Here is a 25,922-nt window from a genome sequence, read left to right as displayed (position 1 = left end):
ACACACACACACACACACACAGACACACACACACACACACACACAGACACAGACACACACACACACATACACACACATACACACACACACATACACACATACACACAGACACACACACACACACCGTGACATATGCACAGACACACACACATAAAGACACACACACAGACACACAGACACACACACACACACACAAACTCACCATCAGCATTCCATCCCCCCTCTACTTGATAAGCAGCCGTTGCAGCCGCCCACACAAAGTCCTGCAAATGAAAAGATACTGGCGTGACCAGAGTTTGGCCAAATCATGCGTACACTAAATATTGTTAAAAAGCAAAATGTATGCAGAACTCTTATGATGAAAAACTGTCAACGACCTCTCGATTACCACATTAATTTGGTATCGATTACGTACTGGAAACAGAAAATTAATACTCTGACAAGGGAAACTACCGCTGTATATTGCCCTTTGCATTCGCACGAAGATGGTTGCCTCCCTTGGATACCGTTTTTTCAGGTTTGGTCGTGTAGACAAATTCCGAAAATAACTCTGTCGGGTTTCTATGGGTTGTGAAAGAGTGAATGCCCTTTTTTTTTTTTTTTAAATCGAACAACCATTGGAGGGGCCAATCACTGGCGAGGGTTGTGTCAAAACCACGTGGACGGGAGCAGTTATTTGTCAGAGGAAAAGCAAGGGTATATGCTTTCACAACCAATACGAACGCGACGGAATTATTTCCGAACATCGTCTCTTGTCACACTTTGTATGTTATGATTCTTTTTTTAATGGATTTATAAAATAGCTACCGTCTCTGGGTCTGCATATAAAGTTGACCCGTGTCAACCCCGGCCCGGATTCGAACCTTCGACCTTACGATCACAAGTTCAGTAGATCTCACCTTGGGGAAAGTTCCGTAGTAAAAGTCGTTGGTCAGCTCCGGGGCACTGCCCCACCCTCCGGGCTGCGTGTAGCCGTGTTTGAAGCCGTGGTCAGCGATGAGGGATTTGAACCAGACGGCCGAGGCCTTGGGGACCCGGGTGCGCGTGGGGTCCGTGAAGTTGACGTAATGGAGGCCGAACTTCTCGCTGTACCCCGCGTTCCACTCAAAGTTGTCCATCAGTGACCACGCCGTGTAGCCCCGCACGTTACACCCGTCTAGCTTGATGGCTGGAATGATGTAGAACTTTGATAATAGTCTGTGTTTAGTTATTTCATCAGTCTGTGAATCTTCTGTGTCATTTTGTTTTGTGGGTTCACAATGACATGCCCCCATCGCACCTCTGTGTGTGTGTGTGTGTGTGTGTGTGTGTTTGGGGGGGTGTAACTCGGAATCATTCCTGGAAAGAAGGCAGCGCCGCTGATACGCACGCACGCACACACAAACAGTTTGTGTGTGCGTGCGTGCGTATCAGTGGCGCTGCCTTCTTTACAGGAATGATTCCGAGTTAACCCCCCCCCCCTACCCCCCATACACACACACACACACACAAACACACCTTTGAGCAGTTCACTGATGTAGAGCCTATAGTAGTGGATCCTGTGATCGTCGTACAGCGTGCCGTTCCTGTCGGAGATGCCGTTCTCTGTGACGTAGACGGGGATGTTGTTGTAGTTGTACTTGAACCAGTTCATCATCTTGCGGATCCCGAACGGAGTCACGTGCAGCCAGTCTGACCCAGATCTGACCACAGACAATCACTGACCGTCATTTGACATGGGAAATAATTATGAGCAAATCCACAAAACAAAGAGACTGCCAACGTTCCAAAATTCAGAATAAAACAAGTCGCGTAAGGCGAAAATACAACATTTAGTCAAGTAGCTGTCGAACTCACAGAATGAAACTGAACGCAATGCAACGCAGCAAGACCGTATACTCGTAGCATCGTCAGTCCACCGCTCACGGCATAGGCAGTGGAATTGACAAGAAGAGCGGGGTAGTAGTTGCGCTGGGAAGGATAGCACGCTTTTCTGTACCTCTCTTCGTTTTAACTTTCTGAGCGTGTTGTTAATCCAAACATATCATATCTATATGTTTTTGGAATCAGGAACCGACAAGGAATAAGATGAAAGTGTTTTTAAATTGATTTGGACAATTTAATTTTGATAATAATTTTTATATATTTAATTTTCAGAGCTTGTTTTTAATCCGAATATAACCTATTTCTATGTTTTTTGGAATCAGCAAATGATGGAGAATAAGATAAACGTAAATTTGGATCGTTTTATAAAACAATTTTTTTTTTTACAATTTTTAGATTTTTAATGACCAAAGTCATCAATTAATTTTTAAGCCACCACGCTGAAATGCAATACCGAAGTCCGGGCTTTGTCGAACATTACCCGACTAAAATTTCAACCAATTTGGTTGAAAAATAAGATCGTGACAGTGCCGCCTCAACTTTCACGAAAAGCCGGATATGACGTCATCAAAGACATTTATCAAAAAAATGAAAAAAACGTATGGGGATTTCATACCCAGGAACTCTCATGTCAAATTTCATAAAGATCGGTCCAGTAGTTTAGTCTGAATCGCTCTACACACACACACACACACACACACACACACACACACACACACACACACACACACACGCACATACACCACGACTCTCGTCTCGATTCCCCCCTCTACGTTAAAACATTTAGTCAAAACTTGACTAAATGTAAAAACAAGAAAGGTAGGTTGTTGGAACGTTTGTTATTGTCAAAACAATACAGTCACAAATATAACGTTACAGTCACAAATATAACGTTACAGTCACAAATATAACGTTACAGTCACAGATTATAACGTTACAGTCACAAATATAACGTTACAGTCACAGATATAACGTTACCGTCACAGATATAACGTTACCGTCACAGATATAACGTTACTGTCACAGATATAACGTTACCGTCACATATATAACGTTACAGTCACATATATAACGTTACAGTCACAGATATAACGTTACAGTCACAGATATAACGTTACCGTCACAAATATAACGTTACAGTCACAGATATAACGTTACCGTCACAGATATAACGTTACCGTCACAAATATTATTATTATTATTATTATGAACATTTGTGCGCCTAATCTAAATATAGCCCTAGGCGCTTACAAAATATAAAATACATAGTGAACATTATACGAAACACAAATCGACAAGGACTCATACACTCACAGACAGGCGCACAGCGAGAACGCGACGCACTCACTCATACCAACTACAGGCACATGCATTCTAGACGGAAAAACAGTCGTAAATAAATAAATAAAGTATTGGATACATAAAGTTTGTTGAGAGAAGAAGAATAGAGCTGGAAAGGGAAGAAGAAGGAGAAAGAAAGAGACAGATCAAGGACCAGCAGGAGAGGGTGATGTGTGGTCATTAACGGACTAGTGAGGGAAGAGGTGTGTTTTGAGTGAGGTTTTGAATGATTGCATAGATGTGGAGTGCCTGAGTGAATGCGGGAGTTGGTTCCAGATGGATGGGGCCTGGTAGGAGAAGGTGCGCTGGCCATATGTTTTGGTGCGTGCTGATGGTATCCTAAAAAGGCGGGTGTCTGCGGAGGATCTTAGGGAGCGAGAGGGGGAGTAGACATCAAGAAGGTCAGAAAGATAGCTAGGGGACGATAGATCAAAGTTTCTGAAGCAGAGTGTGGAGATCTTGAACTGAATCCTCTGTTGAACAGGCAGCCAGTGTAGGGTTTGAAGAAGAGGGGTGATGTGGTCATGCTTGGAAGAACGAAAGATGAGGCGGGCGGCATGATTCTGAACACGCTGAAGCTTTTCGATGATGTAGTTGGGAGAGCCAGATAGAATGGAATTGCAATAATCGAGTCGGGATAGGACAAAGGCGCAGAGCAGAGTTTTAGTGGCATCCTCAGTGAGGAGATGACGGATGGAGGAGATGCGGCGGATTTCAAAGAAGCAAGTGCGACAGACATTGGCAACATGCTGATGGAAGGACAGGGACTGGTCAAGAGTGACACCTAGGTTGCGGACAGCAGGAGAAAGAGCAATAGAAGAACCATTGAGATCGACAGACGAGGGAAGAGAAGGATGATTGAGATGTTTTTTAGGAGAGACAAGAATCATTTCGGTTTTCTCCTCATTAAGCTTCAGCTTATTCAGGTCCATCCACGCCTTGAGGTCGGTGATACAAGACTGGGTGGAGGCAATGAGGCGAGGGAGGTCAGAGATAGGTCCAGAGAGATAGAGTTGGTTGTCGTCGGAGAAGCTGTGGTGAGAGAGAAAGTGGTGAGCGGCAATTGAAGGGATGGGTTGGGTGTAAAGGACGAACAAAATAGGCCCCAGGACGGAGCCCTGGGGCACACCGTACTGTAGAGGAGAAGCAGAAGAAGATAGGCCGTTCACAGAGACAGACTGGTAGCGATCGGTGAGATAGGACTGAAACCAAGAAAGGACAGACTGAGAAATGCCAAAAGAGTTTTGAAGGCGGGACAAGAGCACGGCATGATCAATAGTGTCAAATGCCGCGCTCAGGTCCAGCAGAGAGAGAAGGCAGACGTCGTTGTTGTCGAGTGCAGTCAGTATGTCGTTGCTAATTTTCAGTAGAGCGGTTTCCGTCGAGTGTCCAGAGCGATAGGCAGATTGATTGCAGTAGAGAAGGTAACGTTACAGTCGCAGATATAACGTTACCGTCACAGATATAACGTTACCGTCACAAATATAACGTTACAGTCACAAATATAACGTTACAGTCACAGATATAACGTTACAGTCACAAATATAACGTTACAGTCACAGATATAACGTTACCGTCACAAATATAACGTTACAGTCACAAATATAACGTTACAGTCACAGATATAACGTTACAGTCACAGATATAACGTTACAGTCACAAATATAATGTTACCGTCACAAATATAACGTTACAGTCACAAATATAACGTTACAGTCACAAATATAACGTTACAGTCACAAATATAACGTTGCAGTCACAGATATAACGTTACAGTCACATATATAACGTTACAGTCACAGATATAACGTTACAGTCACAACGTTACAGTCAGAGATATAACGTTACAGTCACAAATATAACGTTACAGTCACAAATATAACGTTACATTCACAGATATAACGTTACAGTCACAAATATAACGTTACAGTCACAAATATAACGTTACAGTCACAACTATAACGTTACAGTCACAAATATTACGTTACAGTCACAGATATAACGTTACAGTCACAAATATAACGTTACAGTCACAAATATAACGTTACAGTCACAAATATAACGTTGCAGTCACAGATATAACGTTACAGTCACATATATAACGTTACAGTCACAGATATAACGTTGCCGTCACAGATGTAACGTTACAGTCACAGATATAACGTTACAGTCACAGATATAACGTTACAGTCACAAATATAACGTTACAGTCACAAATATAACGTTACAGTCACAGATATAACGTTACAGTCACAAATATAACGTTACAGTCACAGATATAACGTTACAGTCGGATGAGACGAAAAACCGAGGTCCCGTGTACACTACATTGCGGTGTGCACGTTAAAGATCCCACGATTGACAAAAGGGTCTTTCCTGGCAAATATGTACAGACATATGTAAAAATGTCCTACAAATACCCGTGTGACTTGGAATAATAGGCCGTGAAAAGTATATACTCGCCTAACACGCTTGAGATTTACTGGCCGATGTGAATGCGTGATATATTGTGTAAAAAATTCCATCTCACAAGGCATATTGTAAACGCCATGAGCCTCCCCTCTGGGAGGGTATGTGCGTAGAAATACTCACTAATAAATAAATAAAATAATATAACGTTACAGTCACAGATATAACGTTACAGTCACAGATATAACGTTACAGTCACAGATATAACGTTGCAGTCACAGATATGACGTTGCAGTCACAGATATAACGTTGCAGTCACAGATATGACGTTGCAGTCACAGATATGACGGTGCAGTCACAGATATAACGTTGCCGTCACAGATATAACGTTACCGTCGCAGATATAACGTTACCGTCGCAGATATAACGTTCCGTCGCAGATATAACGTTACCGTCGCAGATATAACTTTACCGTCGCAGATATAACGTTACCGTCGCAGATATTACGTTACAGTTCCAAATATAACGTTACCGTCACAAATATAACGTTACCGTCACAAATATTACGTTACAGTCACAAATATAATGTTACCGTCACAAATATAACGTTACAGTCACAAATATAATGTTACCGTCACAAATATAACGTTACAGACACAAATATAACGTTACAGTCACAAATGTAACGTTACCATCACAAATATAACGTTACAGTCACAAACATAACGTTACAGTCACAAATATAACGTTACCGTCACAAATATAACGTTACAATCACAAATATAACGTTACAATCACAGATATAACGTTACAGTCACAGATATAACGTTACAGTCACAAATATAACGTTACAGTCAAAAATATAACGTTACAGTCACAAATATAACGTTACAGTCACAAATATAACGTTACAGTCACAACTATAACGTTACAGTCACAGATATAACGTTACAGTCACAGCTATAACGTTACAGTCACAAATATAACGTTACCGTCACAAATATAACGTTACAGTCACAGATATAACGTTTCAGTCACAAATATAACGTTACAGTCACAAATATAACGTTACCGTCACAAATATAACGTTACAGTCACAAATATAACGTTACCGTCACAGATATAATGTCAATAACCAACGTTCCAATAACCTACCGTTCTTGGTTTTTTTTATATGGGAAATATGAATTCTCTTTAAAGAGGGCTACAAAAAAAGTGGCGGGCTGTATATAGTATATAGTAGGTTGCGGGAGAGGGGCGGTCCTTGATTCTGGAAGCCCCCCCCCCCCCTCCCCTGTTACCCGGCTAATGTACCTGCCCACTCCCTACTCTTACCCGCAAATTTACCTGTTTCCCAATGAGAGACCCCACATATCCCTTCAAATGCAAGCAACTGTACCCCTGTCTCACGCTGGAAGCCTTCCGTAGCTACAGTCCCTTTAAATGCAAGCAACTGTACCCCTGTCTCACGCTGGGAGCCTTCCGTAGCTCCAGTCCCAAGAGTTATGTTTAAATGGACCTGAACATCGTCACTACGTCACCTGGATCACTGGCAGGTGTGGAGATTTCCCAAAGAGAATGTCAAACTGTTTGCCTCAAGCTAACCTTTGCAATAAATCACCCATTCTTTAGGATTTGCAGTTATCTGCACACATTGATCAATCAATCAATCAATATGAGGCTTATATCGCGCGTATTCCGTGGGTACAGTTGTAAGCGCAGGGATTTATTTTTTTATTTTTTTTATTTTTTTTATTTTATGCAATTTATATCGCGCACAAATTCAAGGCGCAGGGATTTATTTATGCCGTGTGAGATGGAGTTATTTTTACACAATACATCACGCATTCACATCGGCCAGCAGATCGCAGCCATTTCGGCGCATATCCTACTTTTCACGGCCTATTATTCCAAGTCACACGGGTATTTTAGTGGACATTTTTATCTATGCCTATACAATTTTGCCAGGAAAGACCCTTTTGTCAATCGTGGGATCTTCAACGTGCACACCCCAATGTAGTGTACACGAAAGGACCTCGGTTTTTCGTCTCATCCGAAAGACTAGCACTTGAACCCACCACCTAGGTTAGGAAAGGGGGGAGAAAATTGCTAACGCCAGAAGAAATCCAGATAACCGGGGAAAGGGAAAACGTACAAATTACCCCAAACTTCGTTGTTTATAACTACATGAGATCAAGACGAAACAGCCAAAGAAGGCGTCAACAAAAATCAGTGAAATTGGACAGTACTTGTGCTGCTTGCCGTCTGAGCTAAAAGCTAACAAGAGTGACATATGCACTGGAAGTCAAATTCTCTCTGAAACACTTCCCATGATAAATCAACACACAAACTATACGGTCATTGTCAGCCCGACACCATTGGTCAGTTGGTTTCTGGAAGCCCCTCTTTCCCGGCAAATGTACAGGCTGCTCACTCCCTACTCTTACCAGGCAAATTTGCCTTTTTTCTCAATGAGAGAACCCAAATACCCCTTGCAAATGCTAGCTACTGTAAACTGTACATTCTCACGGAAAAACTTCCCATGATAAATCAACACACGAATTATACGTTTCATTGTCAGCCCGACACCATTGGTCAGCTGTGCTCACCCTATCCACTTAGGGTCCGTGCTGCCCCTCGTTTCCTGGTCGTTGTAGTAATTGGGGGGGTTGGCTGCGGGCTGGGGGTCATCGCTGGTCAGTCCTGCACTGTAGAAGTTGGAACCCAGGAAGTCCGTAGTCCCTGCAGAGGAAGGTTCATACAATTAGGTTACTCAAAATGATGTGCTTGTCATAAACTTGCAGCCGTTTACATACTTTGGCGCTGTGGATCCAACTGTTGACCTCGCCGCCATCTTGCATGCGAGATCCATCGACGATTATGAGATCATTTCATTGTTTGTACCACAAATGTTTGTACCATCATTGTTTGTACCATAAATGTTTGTACCATCATTGTTTGTACCACAAATGTTTGTACCATCATTGTTTGTACCATAAATGTTTGTCTGTGTATCAATTCAAAAGACCACTGGGTCGACGTAGTGTAAATGTAACGTTTTGTTTTATCAAAGTTCCAATAACCTAGAATTCTTGTCTTTGGCTTTATGTGTGTTTTTCTGGTTCGTTAAATCTCAAAAACTCTGTTCGATCTTTGTGAACGACTGGTATCCTCACGCTACGTTTCCCACTGTAGCCAACAAGTGATCAACTCTGTCGCTACATTTCCCACTGTAGCCAACAAGTGATCAACTCTGTCGCTACGTTTCCCACTGTAGCCAACAAGTGATCAACTCTGTCGCTACGTTTCCCACTGTAGCCAACAAGTGATCAACTCTGTCGCTACGTTTCCCACTGTAGCCAACAAGTGATCAACTCTGTCGCTACGTTTCCCACTGTAGCCATCAAGTGATCAACTCTGTCGCTACGTTTCCCACTGTAGCCATCAAGTGATCAACTCTGTCGCTACGTTTCCCACTGTAGCCATCAAGTGATCAACTCTGTCGCTACGTTTCCCACTGTAGCCAACAAGTGATCAACTCTGTCGCTACGTTTCCCACTGTAGCCAACAAGTGATCAACTCTGTCGCTACGTTTCCCACTGTAGCCAACAAGTGATCAACTCTGTCGCTACGTTTCCCACTGTAGCCAACAAGTGATCAACTCTGTCGCTGAATCTGTAACGTCTATGATGACTTTGTCAAGTTTTCCACATTGTAGTCAAAGTTAACTTAGAAGTAAGCTTCGGTACACATTATGATATGAATGGGGTTTTTACCCATAACAAAAAACATACGAAAGCCAAACGAAAGTTGGTAATTTATTCACAGCCCGATTTTGCTTGAGTTGGGTCAATTTAAAGGTGCCAATGTTTTGGTATATTGTCTTGTCCTTGGGGAACTAATCCAATGAAATTCGTGCTGATATCCCTGGGGAAAGCATGCAGCGACAGAATCGCGCTCTCCAAGCTCTCAATGTAGCCTATAATTGCAACAACCCATCTCCAGAAGGGACGCCAATCTTGTCCCACCTTTAATAGTCAGTTTCTCCTGGTCAGTGAAGGCGGGTAGTCGGCTCTCAGTCAGCCCTTGCTCCAAGCTCCTGTTGCCCACCTGCCACTTCATCACATCCGGGTAGTCGCCGTTGACCAGGATGGGGTGGCCGAACCACCCGCCGTAGAAGTTGATGGAGCGCTCGGCAGCCTCCACATCTGCCGGGTTGAGAGGGTCCAGCGGTTCGCTCCACCCGTAGTTGATGGTGATACCCACCTCACCTGTCAAGGAATGACAAGGTAAGGGGTAAACATCTATTTTCATATTCAATCTTAGGGTTACCCTAATACTAGATTCCATTTGTGATATCGACCAATCTTAGGGTTACCCTAATACTAGATTCCATTTGTGATATCGACCAATCTTAGGGTTACCCTAATACTAGATTCCATTTGTGATATCGACCAATCTTTGGGTTACCCTAATACTAGATTCCATTTGTGATATCGACCAATCTTAGGGTTACCCTAATACTAGAATCCATTTGTAATATTGACCAATCTTAGGGTTACCCTAATACTAGAATCCATTTGTAATATCGACCAATCTTAGGGTTACCCTATTACTAGAATCCATTTGTAATATCGACCAATCTTAGGGTTACCCTATTACTAGAATCCATTTGTAATATCGACCAATCTTAGGGTTACCCTAATACTAGACTCTATTTCTGATATCGACCAATCTTACTAGAATCCATTTGTAATATCGACCAATCTTAGGGTTACCCTAATACTAGAATCTATTTGTAATATCGACCAATCTTAGGGTTACCCTAATACTAGAATCTATTTGTGATATCGACCAATCTTAGGGTTACCCTATTACTAGAATCTATTTGTGATATCGACCAATCTTTCCGAAATTGATGATGATATATCCAACTGACTTGTGTAGGGGGTAAACATACATTTTCATAACCAGTCTTCCAGAGCTGGACTCCAAGTGTAAAGGCGAACGACAAGAAGAGAAGATAACCAGTCTTCCAGAGCTGGACTCCAAGTGTAAAGGCGAACGACAAGAAGAGAAGATAACCAGTCTTCCAGAGCTGGACTCCAAGTGTAAAGGCGAACGACAAGAAGAGAAGATAACCAGTCTAACGAGAATCCATTTGTTATATTGACTATTCTTACCGAAATGTATTGTGATTTATCCACCTGACCGGTGCAAACTAACCGTGAAGCCAGGACAAGCCACCAAAAAGAGCTAAGCCTTTTTCCCGTACCTTTCTGTGTTGCGGCGAACTCTGTCTTGTACATGCGGTATGTCCTGGCGTGCGCCATGATGAGGTTCTTGCCGGCGATGTACTGACCCCTGGCCAGGTCGTTGTGACCCGGGGCGAAGGCGGCTTGACCGTAGCCCAGGATGGTGATGATGGGCGGCTCGTTGAACGTGATCCACAGCTTCACCTGGTCAAGGCAACGAAGGACAAGGGAAAAAAACACCATGATTTTATATTTAATTAATACAGTATAAACTATTTGGCATTTAAGATTTTTTATTGTGTCCGTTTAAATGACAGTTCATCCGCGCATACTCCACTTGTTTCTGACATTTGGTTCACATCTGCCAAGTTTGGGTAGATATTGCTGTCAAAACATGAACGCCAAAAAAAATAGTTAAATGTACTGAACCATTAGTCAGGATGTGGTGGACTACAAAGAAATGTTGATCACTGTCAAGAAGAGGGAGCTGAGATGGGATGGCCATGTTACAAGATTAAGCGGGCTCTCAAAGATCATCGTCTAGGGGTCTGTGCGGGAGAACAGGAGACAGGGACGACAAAGGCAAAGACTGACAGATAAGACGGGTGCAGTGGCGTGGTGGTAAGACGTCAGCCTCCTAATCGAGAGGTCGTGAGTTCGAATCCCGGTCGCTGCCGCCTGGTGGGTTAAGAGTGGAGATTTTTCCGATCTCACAGGTCAACTTATGTGCAGACCTGCTGGTGACTTAACCCCCTTCGTGTGTACACGCAAGCACAAGACCAAGTGCGCACGGAAAAGATCCTGTAATCCATGTCAGAGTTCGGTGGGTTATAGAAACACGAAAATACCCAGCATGCCTCCCCCGACATGGCGTGGTAAAAACGGTCATACACGTCAAAATCCTCTCGTGCTAAAAACATGAGTGAACGTGGGAGTCTAAGCCCATGAACAAAGAAGAAGAAGAAGAAGAAGAAGAAGAAGAAGAAGAAGAAGAAGAAGAAGAAGAAGAAGAAGAAGAAGAAGAAGAAGAAGAAGAAGAAGAACAGATAAAATAGCAGAGGGGATCAGGTAAAACTTTGCGACAACCCAGAAGACTGCTCACAACCGACAGGGGTGGAGACAGCTGGTGCAGCGGTCGTCAGTGTAGTGCCCCTACGACCCTGGCGGGTTACGGGAGCAGTGGGCAGTACATTTACACACGGTACGAACAGAAAATCTTAAGAAGAAACCCGCTAGGTCTTAACAACGGGAGGTCTTACGTTGAGTGGTCTGAAAACGAGATTCCAATGTGTCAGCAATCAACTAGACATTCAAATCATCAACTAGACATTCAAATCAGTAGGGCGCTTTATTTCAAACCAAAACAAATTCTACTCACCCTGTCGCCAAACTTGTCAAAGCAGAAGCGCGCGAAGTCGACAAAGTCGTCCTGGATGGTCTCGTTGAGGAAGCCGCCATACTTGTCCTGCAGGGCTTGCGGCAGGTCCCAGTGGTACAGAGTCACCATGGGCTGGATGCTGTTGTTGAGCAGCTCGTTGATGAGGTTGTTGTAGTAGTCCACGCCGGAGTCGTTAGCACTGGCCCTCGTGCCGTCTGGCATCAGGCGTGACCAGGAGAGGGAGAAGCGGTAGTGTGTCACCTGCACACAGGTAAGAAAAAGAATAAGGACAAAAAAAAAATATATGTTGGTTTAGGGTAACCCGACTGACCCTATTTTTCCCCGCCGAACCTAAAACTTTTTTTTCATTTCTCAAAAAAACAACCAAAAAAACAAAAACCCACCTCTGGCACACTTGGCGAACCATGCCCAGACTAAAAATAAATAATAGAAATGAAAGAAAAAGACCTACCAAGCCTATATTTGTGTGACGTCATGTTACCCTGAACCAAGCCTATATTTGTGTGACGTCATGTTACCCTGAACCAAGCCCATATTTGTGTGATGTCATGTTACCCTGAACCAAGCCTATATTTGTGTGACGTCATGTTACCCTGAACCAAGCCCATATTTGTGTGACGTCATGTTACCCTGAACCAAGCCTATATTTGTGTGGTCATGTTACCCTGAACCAAGCCTATATTTGTGTGGTCATGTTACCCTGAACCAAGCCTAGATTTGTGTGGTCATGTTACCCTGAACCAACATATTTTTATTTGGCCTAAGGATAAGATTGTACATAGTCCTGTGGTTACCCTCATGAAATTCCAGTTGCTTTCTCACTGCTACCCATTTTTTTTCTGCATACGACGTGTGTTCGTGTTTCCAAGCCCTGTGACTTTCGCTGTGAACTTGGGTTCTTTATCGTGCGCATGCGTGCACACGGTGTTCAGACACAGAGAAGAGTCTGGGAAATAAATCCCTCGCCGAACGTGGGGATCAACCCACCCCGATAGCGACAACTGGTTTGGAAGCCAGCGCTGCTTCTGAATGAGCTATTTCCCCGCCCCCTTCACCAATATGAGTTGTCAAACTACGTTATTGACTGCGTCATGTCCCATAGTTGTTTCTCAGTGGGGGAAACATGCTGCCAAAGATTTTCTTAAACTTGGGAAAATTGCCGAAACTTTAGTCGCATTATCAGGAACCTTCAGAAGTTCATAAATCCAGGCAACATCCCTATGAGTTGTACATTGCATTATTAAGTTTCTGAATTGTCGTTGCCTAGAGTAGTGATACTCGTCAGACCCGTACTTTTTGCATCGCGAAAAGTAAGTTTGCAAGGGCCACGGCTGCCACCGCGTACCGCCCTAATGCCGACACCACTATTACGGTACCAGCCTCAATACCTTCATGTTAGCCATTATGCTGACGTCGTCCTTGTACTTGTGGTAGCTGTCACAGGCCACGTCTCCCGTCGCGTTATCGTGGGCTCGCCCGTTGTGCGTCCACGTGTCCCAGATACTAGGTCCTTTGCCTGAAAGCACAATGTCATCATTATGTGTGTCTGATACAGAGCGAGTAAGCTGAACACTGGTCTATTCCAAGATGTTGGGTCCCTTGCCTACAAACACAATGTCATCAATGTGTGTATGCTCACGAGTAGGCTACATTTCGGGCCAAGGCCTACAACTCTATAAAGTAAACTGAAAATGTAATAATTTCTCTCTCGTTTGCAATAAGCCGGACCCCTTCAAAACAGGGAAACACAGCGTGCAGTGCGCCTGTCACACAGGGAAACACGGCGTGCAGTGCGCCTATCACACAGGGAAACACAGCGTGCAGTGCGTCTGTCACACAGGGAAACACAGCGTGCAGTGCGCCTGTCACACAGGGAAACACAGCGTGCAGAGCGCCTATCACACAGGGAAACACAGCGTGCAGTGCGCCTATCACACAGGGAAACACAGCGTGCAGTGCGCCTGTCACACAGGGAAACACAGCGTGCAGTGCGCCTGTCACACAGGGAAACACAGCGTGCAGTGCGCCTGTCACACAGGGAAACACAGCGTGCAGTGCGCCTGTCACACAGGGAAACACAGCGTGCAGAGAGCCTATCACACAGGGAAACACAGCGTGCAGTGCGCCTGTCACACAGGGAAACACAGCGTGCAGTGCGCCTATCCCAAAAGGACTGACAACTGGAGAAACAAATTGTTCGTAGTACCCATTCCTGCTGAGCCTGCTCCACACACGAGTATATCATTTGCAGGAGAAACACAGAGAAAAGTCAACTGGTCACATCATTTCAGCGCAAAAGTTCTACGAGTAACTAGACACTGAGCCGAATGAAAGACACCTTCAACTGATATCGGCGGGTAGCTGATTTAGCGATGGCCGTCATACCTTGTCCAACTGTCATCTTGTGCAGTCAGCTGATTTAACGATGGCCGTCATACCTTGTCCAACTGTCATCTTGTGCAGTCAGCTGATGGCCGTCATACCTTGTCCAACTGTCATCTTGTGCAGTCAGCTGATTTAACGATGGCCGTCATACCTTGTCCAACTGTCATCTTGTGCAGTCAGCTTATTTAACGATGGCCGTCATACCTTGTCCAACTGTCATCTTGTGCAGTCAGCTGATTTAACGATGGCCGTCATACCTTGTGACACTGTCATCTTGTGCAGTCAGCTGATTTAACGATGGCCGTCATACCTTGTCCAACTGTCATCTTGTGCAGTCAGCTGATTTAACGATGGCCGTCATACCTTGTCCAACTGTCATCTTGTGCAGTCAGCTGATTTAACGATGGCCGTCATACCTTGTCCAACTGTCATCTTGTGCAGTCACCTCATTTAACGATGGCCGTCATACCTTGTCCAACTGTCATCTTGTGCAGTCAGCTGATTTAACGATGGCCGTCATACCTTGTCCAACTGTCATCTTGTGCAGTCAGCTGATTTAACGATGGCCGTCATACCTTGTCCAACTGTCATCTTGTGCAGTCAGCTCATTTAACGATGGCCGTCATACCTTGTCCAACTGTCATCTTGTGCAGTCAGCTTATTTAACGATGGCCGTCATACCTTGTCCAACTGTCATCTTGTGCAGTCACCTCATTTGTAGCACTTTGTTGCCGTGTCTGACACTCCTGACAAGCGATACCCGAAAGTTTAAAATTCCATGCTCCCAAACCCTTTTGTTTTGGCCGTTTGACTTCGCGAAAACTGTTCGTACAGCAAGAAGACTCTTCATCATCTATGTACCCCCCCCCCCTCCATCTGCGGTTTTATTCCTGTTGACATGGTTGTTGTAATTTTGTCCCAACATCGTCCATTCCTCCTTTACTGTACTTCAACTTGTTCGATACATTCTTAATTCGATCTGATATTTTTTGTAAAGGTATGAGTGTTATTCTGATCTGATATTGTCTGTAAAGGTATGAGTGTTATTCTGATCTGGACACCACCCGAACAAAGCAATTATTGTTTCAATGTGAGTACATGCACACTTAATATATATAAGCACGGTGTGATTCCAAGTGATTCCATATCATACGTCACCCAATGTTTCCAATTCCAAGTGATTCCGTATCATACGTCACCCAATGATTCCAATTCCAAGTGATTCCGTATCATACGTCACCCAATGTTTCCAATTCCAAGTGATTCCGTATCATACGTCACCCAATGTTTCCAATTCCAAGTGATTCCGTATCATACGTCACCCAATGTTTCCAATTCCAAGTGATTCCGTATCATACGTCACCCAATGTTTTCAATTCCAAGTGATTCCGTATCATACGTCACCCAATGTTTCCAATTCCAAGTGATTCCGTATCATACGTCACCCAATGTTTCCAATTCCAAGTGATTCCGTATCATACGTCACCCAATGTTTCCAATTCCAAGTGATTTCGTATCATACGTCACCCAATGTTTCCAATTCCAAGTGATTCCGTATCATACGTCACCCAATGTTTCCAATTCCAAGTGGTTCTGTATCATACGTCACCCAATGTTTCCAAGTGATTCCGTATCATACGTCACCCAATGTTTCCAATTCCAAGTGGTTCCGTATCATACGTCACCCAATGTTTCCAAGTGATTCCGTATCATACGTCACCCAATGTTTCCAATGCCATAACAAATACCCAAACAACCAACCAACTAACCAACCATCCGAATTTAATATATTTCAAGAAATAATAATTTTGGTTTCCTTAAACAACTCTAGACACATTGTGTCGAGCGTACCGTCCTCACACACACACACATACACACACACCACACACACACCACACACACACACACCCACACACCCACACACACACACACCCACACACACACACACACGCACGCACGCACGCACGCACACACGCACGCACGCACGCACACACACACAACCACACACCCACATCCACACACACACACACACACACACACACACACACACACACACACACACACACACACACACACGATGTTGAGCGTACCGTCCTCGTTCCATCCCCCCTCCACCTGGTAGGCCGAGGTGGCGGTGGCCCAGACGAAGTCGTCGGGGAACTTGTCGTACAGCACCTGGAAGTCGTCCTCCATCCCCACCTTGCCTGTGGGCTGACCTCCCCTGGCGGGGTAACCCGGCTGTCACAACACACCAAGTCATGACGTATTGAAAACTTGCGCAGTCGTGTGTGTCAAGAAAAACACGTGCACGCATTAATCTTAAACGAATGAGGGAGGGAGCTATTTTAAGATCTGCGAAAAAAAGGGAAGTAAGCACTCTAAATGCATACGTATTGTGCAATAGAGTAAGTAAGAGCTGTGCGGAACCTGTCTCCAGGCGCCTGAACAAATAACAAGCATTGACATGAACAGCTGGGCGACGTTCTTCCTCACTTCAAAACATTTGAGGATGAAAGTCGCTTGCTGGTTTCAATGCTTGATATTCTCTCATGACGTCATGCATTTAGCGTGCTTATTTCCCTTTGTTTTTCAGAACGTGCACGCATGATGAAAAGACTTAGGCCTATGAATAAATCAATGCAATGCAACAAACACTTTTACTGCTTTTAAGCCACGGGCCAAACCTCTCACCAGAAATCCGTTGTCCTTGATGAGACTGGTGTAGAATCGGGAGGACGCTTTGGGCACGCGGGGGCGGGCGGGGTCCGTCAAGTTGACCCAGTGGAGGCCGAACTTCTCGCTGTAGCCCCTGGCCCACTCGAAGTTGTCCATCAGTGACCACGACGTGTAGCCCTTCACGTTACACCCGTCCAGGCGGATGGCTGTCAAACGACCACAACAAAGTGAGTTGGACTACAGCACTTGGTATCTGGACAAACTCTGCAGGTTTAACTGAATGGTCTACACAGCAGCAAATCCAGTAAATGGCTGTAAAACGACCAGAACACTTTGAGTTGGAACACATCCCTTGGTACCGAACAAATTGTGCAGTATTAACTGGATGATCTAGACAGCAGCAAATCCAGTCTCTATTAATCGTTAGAACTTCACCAATTGATGTCGTCATGTACACATACCTAGACATAAGACATAAGACATAAGACATAAGACATAAGACATAAGATCATGTATTGTCCATACAATTAATACAATGGATGGAAAACAACATATGACATACGATCATGTATTGTCCATACAATTAATACAATGGATGGAAAACAACATATGACATACGATCATGTATTGTCCATACAATTAATACAATGGATGGAAAACAACATATGACATACGATCATGTATTGTCCATACAATTAATACAATGGATGGAACACAACATATGACATACGATCATGTATTGTCCATACAATTAATACAATGGATGGAAAACAACATATGACATACGATCATGTATTGTCCATACAATTAATACAATGGATGGAAAACAACATATGACATACGATCATGTATTGTCCATACAATTAATACAATGGATGGAAAACAACATATGACATACGATCATGTATTGTCCATACAATTAATACAATGGATGGAACACAACATATGACATACGATCATGTATTGTCCATACAATTAATACAATGGATGGAAAACAACATATGACATACGATCATGTATTGTCCATACAATTAATACAATGGATGGAAAACAACATATGACATACGATCATGTATTGTCCATACAATTAATACAATGGATGGAAAACAACATATGACATACGATCATGTATTGTCCATACAATTAATACAATGGATGGAAAACAACATATGACATACGATCATGTATTGTCCATACAATTAATACAATGGATGGAAAACAACATATGACATACGATCATGTATTGTCCATACAATTAATACAATGGATGGAAAACAACATATGACATACGATCATGTATTGTCCATACAATTAATACAATGGATGGAAAACAACATATGACATACGATCATGTATTGTCCATACAATTAATACAATGGATGGAAAACAACATATGACATACGATCATGTATTGTCCATACAATTAATACAATGGATGGAAAACAACATATGACATACGATCATGTATTGTCCATACAATTAATACAATGGATGGAAAACAACATATGACATACGATCATGTATTGTCCATACAATTAATACAATGGATGGAAAACAACATATGACATACGATCATGTATTGTCCATACAATTAATACAATGGATGGAAAACAACATATGACATACGATCATGTATTGTCCATACAATTAATACAATGGATGGAAAACAACATATGACATACGATCATGTATTGTCCATACAATTAATACAATGGATGGAAAACAACATATGACATACGATCATGTATTGTCCATACAATTAATACAATGGATGGAAAACAACATATGACATACGATCATGTATTGTCCATACAATTAATACAATGGATGGAAAACAACATATGACAACAACCTTAAAAAACAAAAATAAGAACAATAAAACATACGAAGTAAGAACACCCAAAGTACTCGAATCGCAATGAAACGTGTATATCTCGATTTACTTTTCGTCATAAGGTGTTGGAACATTGTTTGGCTGCATGTTTATCTCTCGATGCCTATAAGGACTCGCTGCCTATAAGGACTCGATGCCTATAAGGACTCGATGCCTATAAGGACTCGCTGCCTATAAGGACTCGCTGCCTATAAGGACTCGCTGCCTATAAGGACTCGATGCCTATAAGGACTCGCTGCCTATAAGGACTCGATGCCTATAAGGACTCGCTGCCTATAAGGACTCGCTGCCTATAAGGACTCGATGCCTATAAGGACTCGCTGCCTATAAGGACTCGATGCCTATAAGGACTCGCTGCCTATAAGGACTCGATGCCTATAAGGACTCGATGCCTATAAGGACTCGCTGCCTATAAGGACTCGCTGCCTATAAGGACTCGATGCCTATAAGGACTCGCTGCCTATAAGGACTCGCTGCCTATAAGGACTCGCTGCCTATAAGGACTCGATGCCTATAAGGACTCGCTGCCTATAAGGACTCGATGCCTATAAGGACTCGCTGCCTATAAGGACTCGCTGCCTATAAGGACTCGCTGCCTATAAGGACTCGCTGCCTATAAGGACTCGCTGCCTATAAGGACTCGCTGCCTATAAGGACTCGATGCCTATAAGGACTCGATGCCTATAAGGACTCGATGCCTATAAGGACTCGCTGCCTATAAGGACTCGCTGCCTATAAGGACTCGATGCCTATAAGGACTCGCTGCCTATAAGGACTCGATGCCTATAAGGACTCGATGCCTATAAGGACTCGCTGCCTATAAGGACTCGCTGCCTATAAGGACTCGCTGCCTATAAGGACTCGATGCCTATAAGGACTCGATGCCTATAAGGACTCGCTGCCTATAAGGACTCGATGCCTATAAGGACTCGATGCCTCTAAGGACTCGCTGGCTATAAGGACTCGATGCCTATAAGGACTCGATGCCTATAAGGACTCGATGCCTATAAGGACTCGCTGCCTATAAGGACTCGATGCCTATAAGGACTCGATGCCTATAAGGACTCGCTGCCTATAAGGACTCGTTGCCTATAAGGACTCGATGCCTATAAGGACTCGATGCCTATAAGGACTCGATGCCTATAAGGACTCGCTGCCTATAAGGACTCGATGCCTATAAGGACTAGATGCCTCTAAGGACTCGCTGGCTATAAGGACTCGATGCCTATAAGGACTCGCTGCCTATAAGGACTAGATGCCTCTAAGGACTCGCTGGCTATAAGGACTCGATGCCTATAAGGACTCGATGCCTATAAGGACTCGCTGGCTATAAGGACTCGATGCCTATAAGGACTCGCTGCCTATAAGGACTCGCTGCCTATAAGGACTCGATGCCTATAAGGACTCGCTGGCTATAAGGACTCGATGCCTATAAGGACTCGATGCCTATAAGGACTCGATGCAACATAGTTTGTCTTTCAGTCGTGAGCAGGGAGGTCCCCCTGGCTTCATAGCGGTCTTCATATCGGGGCTTACTGCGGTCTTCATATCGGGGCTTACTGCGGTCTTCATATCGGGGCTTACTGCGGTCTTCATATCGGGGCTTACTGCGGTCTTCATAGCGGGGCTTACTGCGGTCTTCATAGCGGGGCTTACTGCGGTCTTCATAGCGGGGCTTACTGCGGTCTTCATAGCGGGGCTTACTGCGGTCTTCATAGCGGGGCTTACTGCGGTCTTCATAGCGGGGCTTACTGCGGTCTTCATATCGGGGCTTACTGCGGTCTTCATAGCGGGGCTTACTGCGGTCTTCATAGCGGGGCTTACTGCGGTCTTCATAGCGGGGCTTACTGCGGTCTTCATAGCGGGGCTTACTGCGGTCTTCATATCGGGGCTTACTGCGGTCTTCATATCGGGGCTTACTGCGGTCTTCATAGCGGGGCTTACTGCGGTCTTCATAGCGGGGCTTACTGTGGTCTTCATAGCGGGGCTTACTGCGGTCTTCATAGCGGGGCTTACTGCGGTCTTCATAGCGAGGCTTACTGCGGTCTTCATATCGGGGCTTACTGCGGTCTTCATAGCGGGGCTTACTGCGGTCTTCATAGCGGGGCTTACTGTGGGCTTCATAGCGGGGCTTACTGCGGTCTTCATAGCGGGGCTTACTGCGGTCTTCATAGCGGGGCTTACTGCGGTCTTCATAGCGGTCTTCATAGCGAGGCTTACTGCGGTCTTCATAGCGGGGCTTACTGCGGTCTTCATAGCGGGGCTTACTGCGGTCTTCATAGCGGGGCTTACTGTGGGCTTCATAGCGGGGCTTACTGCGGTCTTCATAGCGGGGCTTACTGCGGTCTTCATAGCGGGGCTTACTGCGGTCTTCATAGCGGGGCTTACTGCGGTCTTCATAGCGGGGCTTACTGTGGGCTTCATAGCGGGGCTTACTGCGGTCTTCATAGCGGGGCTTACTGCGGTCTTCATAGCGGGGCTTACTGCGGTCTTCATAGCGGTCTTCATAGCGAGGCTTACTGCGGTCTTCATAGCGGGGCTTACTGCGGTCTTCATAGCGGGGCTTACTGCGGTCTTCATAGCGGGGCTTACTGTGGGCTTCATAGCGGGGCTTACTGCGGTCTTCATAGCGGGGCTTACTGCGGTCTTCATAGCGGGGCTTACTGCGGTCTTCATAGCGGGGCTTACTGCGGTCTTCATAGCGGGGCTTACTGCGGTCTTCATAGCGGGGCTTACTGCGGTCTTCATAGCGGGGCTTACTGCGGTCTTCATAGCGAGGCTTACTGCGGTCTTCATAGCGAGGCTTACTGCGGTCTTCATAGCGGGGCTTACTGTGGGCTTCATAGCGGGGCTTACTGCGGTCTTCATAGCGGGGCTTACTGCGGTCTTCATAGCGGGGCTTACTGTGGGCTTCATAGCGGGGCTTACTGCGGTCTTCATAGCGGGGCTTACTGCGGTCTTCATAGCGAGGCTTACTGCGGTCTTCATAGCGGGGCTTACTGTGGGCTTCATAGCGGGGCTTACTGCGGTCTTCATAGCGGGGCTTACTGCGGTCTTCATAGCGGGGCTTACTGCGGTCTTCATATCGGGGCTTACTGCGGTCTTCATATCGGGGCTTACTGCGGTCTTCATAGCGGGGCTTACTGCGGTCTTCATAGCGAGGCTTACTGCGGTCTTCATAGCGAGGCTTACTGCGGTCTTCATAGCGAGGCTTACTGCGGTCTTCATAGCGGGGCTTACTGCGGTCTTCATAGCGAGGCTTACTGCGGTCTTCATAGCGGGGCTTACTGCGGTCTTCATAGCGGGGCTTACTGCGGTCTAAGAACTTGCAGTAAAGGCCTAGTTATGTCTTATTGCGACATCGACAAGTTGTTGCCAAGAGGTCGGACGGGAGTTCTTCCCCCTCGTGATAGGAAATATGAATGTCTCATCACGATGTGTTGGACCTAGAGTATGAGAGGGAGGGGCTTCCAAAGTGAGGCAGGGGCACAGGAGCTAGCCAGGGGGCTGATGCTGTCAACATTTAGTGATTGAAAGGCGTAGTGTTGAAATCCGAAAACAAATAGACTGCCAACGTTCAGAATGAAAAAAACCAAGCAAACTATGTTACAGAAACTTTTGATTGTGACGAAACAATACGATACAGTCACACAGTCTGATTCAGTCAGTAAGTGACTGTATCGTATTGTTGTGTCACACAGTGTGATTCAGTCAGTAAGTGACTGTATCGTATTGTTGTGTCACACAGTGTGATTCAGTCAGGAAGTGACTGTATCGTATTGTTGTGTCACACAGTGTGATTCAGTCAGTAAGTGACTGTATCGTATTGTTGTGTCACACAGTGTGATTCAGTCAGGAAGTGACTGTATCGTATTGTTGTGTCACACAGTGTGATTCAGTGCTGTATCGTATTGTTGTGTCACACAGTGTGATTCAGTCAGTAAGTGACTGTATCGTATTGTTGTGTCACACAGTGTGATTCAGTGCTGTATCGTATTGTTGTGTCACACAGTGTGATTCAGTCAGTAAGTGACTGTATCGTATTGTTGTGTCACACAGTGTGATTCAGTGCTGTATCGTATTGTTGTGTCACACAGTGTGATTCAGTCAGTAAGTGACTGTATCGTATTGTTGTGTCACACAGTGTGATTCAGTCAGGAAGTGACTGTATCATATTGTTGTGTCACACAGTGTGATTCAGTGCTGTATCGTATTGTTGTGTCACACAGTGTGATTCAGTCAGTAAGTGACTGTATCGTATTGTTGTGTCACACAGTGTGATTCAGTGCTGTATCGTATTGTTGTGTCACACAGTGTGATTCAGTCAGTAAGTGACTGTATCGTATTGTTGTGTCACACAGTGTGATTCAGTGCTGTATCGTATTGTTGTGTCACACAGTGTGATTCAGTGCTGTATCGTATTGTTGTCACAATTAAAATTAATGTTGCTATAACATATCTTGCTTGCTTTTTGATTCTAAGTGGTATTATTGGTCTCTCCTTGAGAGAGAAAAAGGGTACATTTGCCAGGTAAGAGGGGGGGGGGGGGGGGCGGGTAAGCTTACATAAAGCCCTGCGCAGCTTTTTCGTCGCGAGGTCTAATTGGTTTAACCAAAGTTTATTCATATTTACATGTTCAGGAAATGTACATCGACATAGGGTGAAGACAACAACAAGCCTACGAGAGAGAGAGAGAGAGAGAGATCGAGAGAGAGAGAGAGAGAGAGAGAGAGAGAGAGAGAGAGAGAGAGAGAGAGAGAGAGAGAGAGAATATGTGTTTGTCTAATTATTTCCAAACCGGCCAGTAAGTCTGAGGAATTCTTAAACAGTTTTAAATATATTAATATTTTCAAAATGACTTTCGTTCACATCCCCTTCTAATAAAGTAACAATGTTAATAAAACGATTGTGAAGCGTATAAATGGTATCTTGGCGATCTTGCAAATAAGTTGGGCATTCAAAAACATAGTGGTCAACTGTTTCTGCACCAGTGCGGCATTCACATTCACTATCGTTACTTAAATGACGGATAACTAAATGATGTTTCAAATCACTAATCGTTAATCTCAGCTTACAATGTAAAATTTCTAGGTCTCGAGTCTCTCCGTAAAAGTGTGCTGGGGGAACAACATCGTCCCTGGCAAGAAAACGTTTTAAATAACTCAGTGAGTCACTTTGTTGGACATATTCTGGTAGTGTGTTCCAAAAGTATGTTGCAGATGGAACAAAGGATGATTGATACAGTTCCGTTTTAAATGGTGGCATCTTGCGATTTAGAGGTCGTCGTCTGTGATATGGGTTTGACTCAGATACCAAAGACGGGAGTCTTAAATTGAAATAATGGGGTGTTTTGTTATTGATCATTTTATGAAACAAAATTAATTTGTGCCTTCGGCGCCTTTCTTTCAACGAGGTAAATCCAGATCAGCATACAGTTTTGAGTGGCTAGTGCCTCGCACAGCGCCAATTATTGTTCTAATGGCGTCCAAATGTAAATTTTCAAGGTCTAATTCATGAGAGACCAATAATACCACTCTGACCTTTGAGAACCTCGTCGATGTGGTCGCGCATGTAGTCACTCCTGAACGTGTCGCGCAGAGTGCTGTTGCGGTCCGACACCCCGTTCTCCGTGATGTAGACCGTCACGTTGTTGTACTGGGTCTTCAGCCAGTTCAGCGCAGACCTCATGCCTTTTGGGTAGGGTCTCAGCCACGAGGAGCCCGTTCTGTACAACACAGGGTATGCATGTAATAACTAGAACACCGTGATGTAGACCGTCACGTTGTTAATTGTACTGGGTCTTCAGCCAGTTCAACGCAGACCTCAGGTCTTTAGGGTAGGGTCTCAGCCACGAGGAACCCGTTCTGTACAACACAGGGTATAAAACTAAGGAAGAGTGCTTGTGCACGCCGTTCTGTACAACACAGGGTACAAGGAAGAGTGCTTGTGCACGCCGTTCTGTACAACACAGGGTACAAGGAAGAGTGCCTGTGCACGCCGTTCTGTACAACACAGGGTACAAGGAAGAGTGCTTGTGCACGCCGGTCTGTACAACACAGGGAACAAGGAAGAGTGCCTGTGCACGCCGTTCTGGCATGTATTCACCTGCTTGTGTAAATAACGTTTTGATCAAGCCCCTCGACGATTTAGCTATTTTGACTGCTGATGCAATCGCCAGCGGCTAGTGGCACTGGAGGGGTGATGATAATAATAATAATAATAATAATAATAAATGAGCATTTATATAGCGCAACATCATAACTTTAGAATTATGCTCTTTGCGCTTGACACATTTAAAATTAAAACACAGTTATACAAGCATTTACATCTACATTCATAGTCAACAACGCTTAATTAAAAGCATACACCATCAAACATACATTACAAAAGATTCTTCCACTAACTAAGTAATAAAAAACATGAATAAAATAGGTAGTAAAAAACAAGGAAATACCAGCTGAATACCCTTAATCAAACAGAACATGTTATCAACAATGCTGAAAACAGTCCTAGATGATTTATATACATTATCACTAAAACAACAAATACACTAGCCTACAGTCAAGTGAGGCGGAGGAGGGTAGCTGTCTAGCCAAAGTGTCTGGCCTTGATTGGTGCTATATGTAGTCCTGACTCCTTCTCAAAGTGGGGGAGACGGGGGGTGGGGGGGGGGATGAGTGGGCAGTAGAGAAGTGACAGA

General features: G+C 44.4%; 1 protein-coding gene across 2 annotated transcripts in view; it reads right to left on the bottom strand.

Annotated features, from left to right (window-relative positions):
• The window catches only part of LOC138976880 (lactase/phlorizin hydrolase-like), a 71,269-nt gene that overhangs the window by 22,061 nt on the left and 23,286 nt on the right, over positions 1-25,922 (bottom strand). For both annotated transcript variants that reach the window (XM_070349765.1, XM_070349767.1), the window contains 11 exons: positions 24,763-24,947; positions 17,344-17,534; positions 16,743-16,890; positions 13,656-13,783; positions 12,247-12,507; positions 10,889-11,072; positions 9,642-9,884; positions 8,223-8,355; positions 1,498-1,682; positions 900-1,168; positions 203-263 (listed from right to left, as the gene is read on the bottom strand). In XM_070349765.1, coding sequence (XP_070205866.1) covers positions 203-263; positions 900-1,168; positions 1,498-1,682; positions 8,223-8,355; positions 9,642-9,884; positions 10,889-11,072; positions 12,247-12,507; positions 13,656-13,783; positions 16,743-16,890; positions 17,344-17,534; positions 24,763-24,947 — 1,988 coding nt within the window. The remainder of the gene's footprint in view (positions 1-202; positions 264-899; positions 1,169-1,497; positions 1,683-8,222; positions 8,356-9,641; positions 9,885-10,888; positions 11,073-12,246; positions 12,508-13,655; positions 13,784-16,742; positions 16,891-17,343; positions 17,535-24,762; positions 24,948-25,922) is intronic.

Source organism: Littorina saxatilis, linkage group LG9 (genome assembly GCF_037325665.1).
Source record: "Littorina saxatilis isolate snail1 linkage group LG9, US_GU_Lsax_2.0, whole genome shotgun sequence".
Lineage (NCBI taxonomy): Eukaryota > Metazoa > Mollusca > Gastropoda > Littorinimorpha > Littorinidae > Littorina > Littorina saxatilis.
This window is presented reverse-complemented; position numbering and strand designations above follow the sequence as displayed.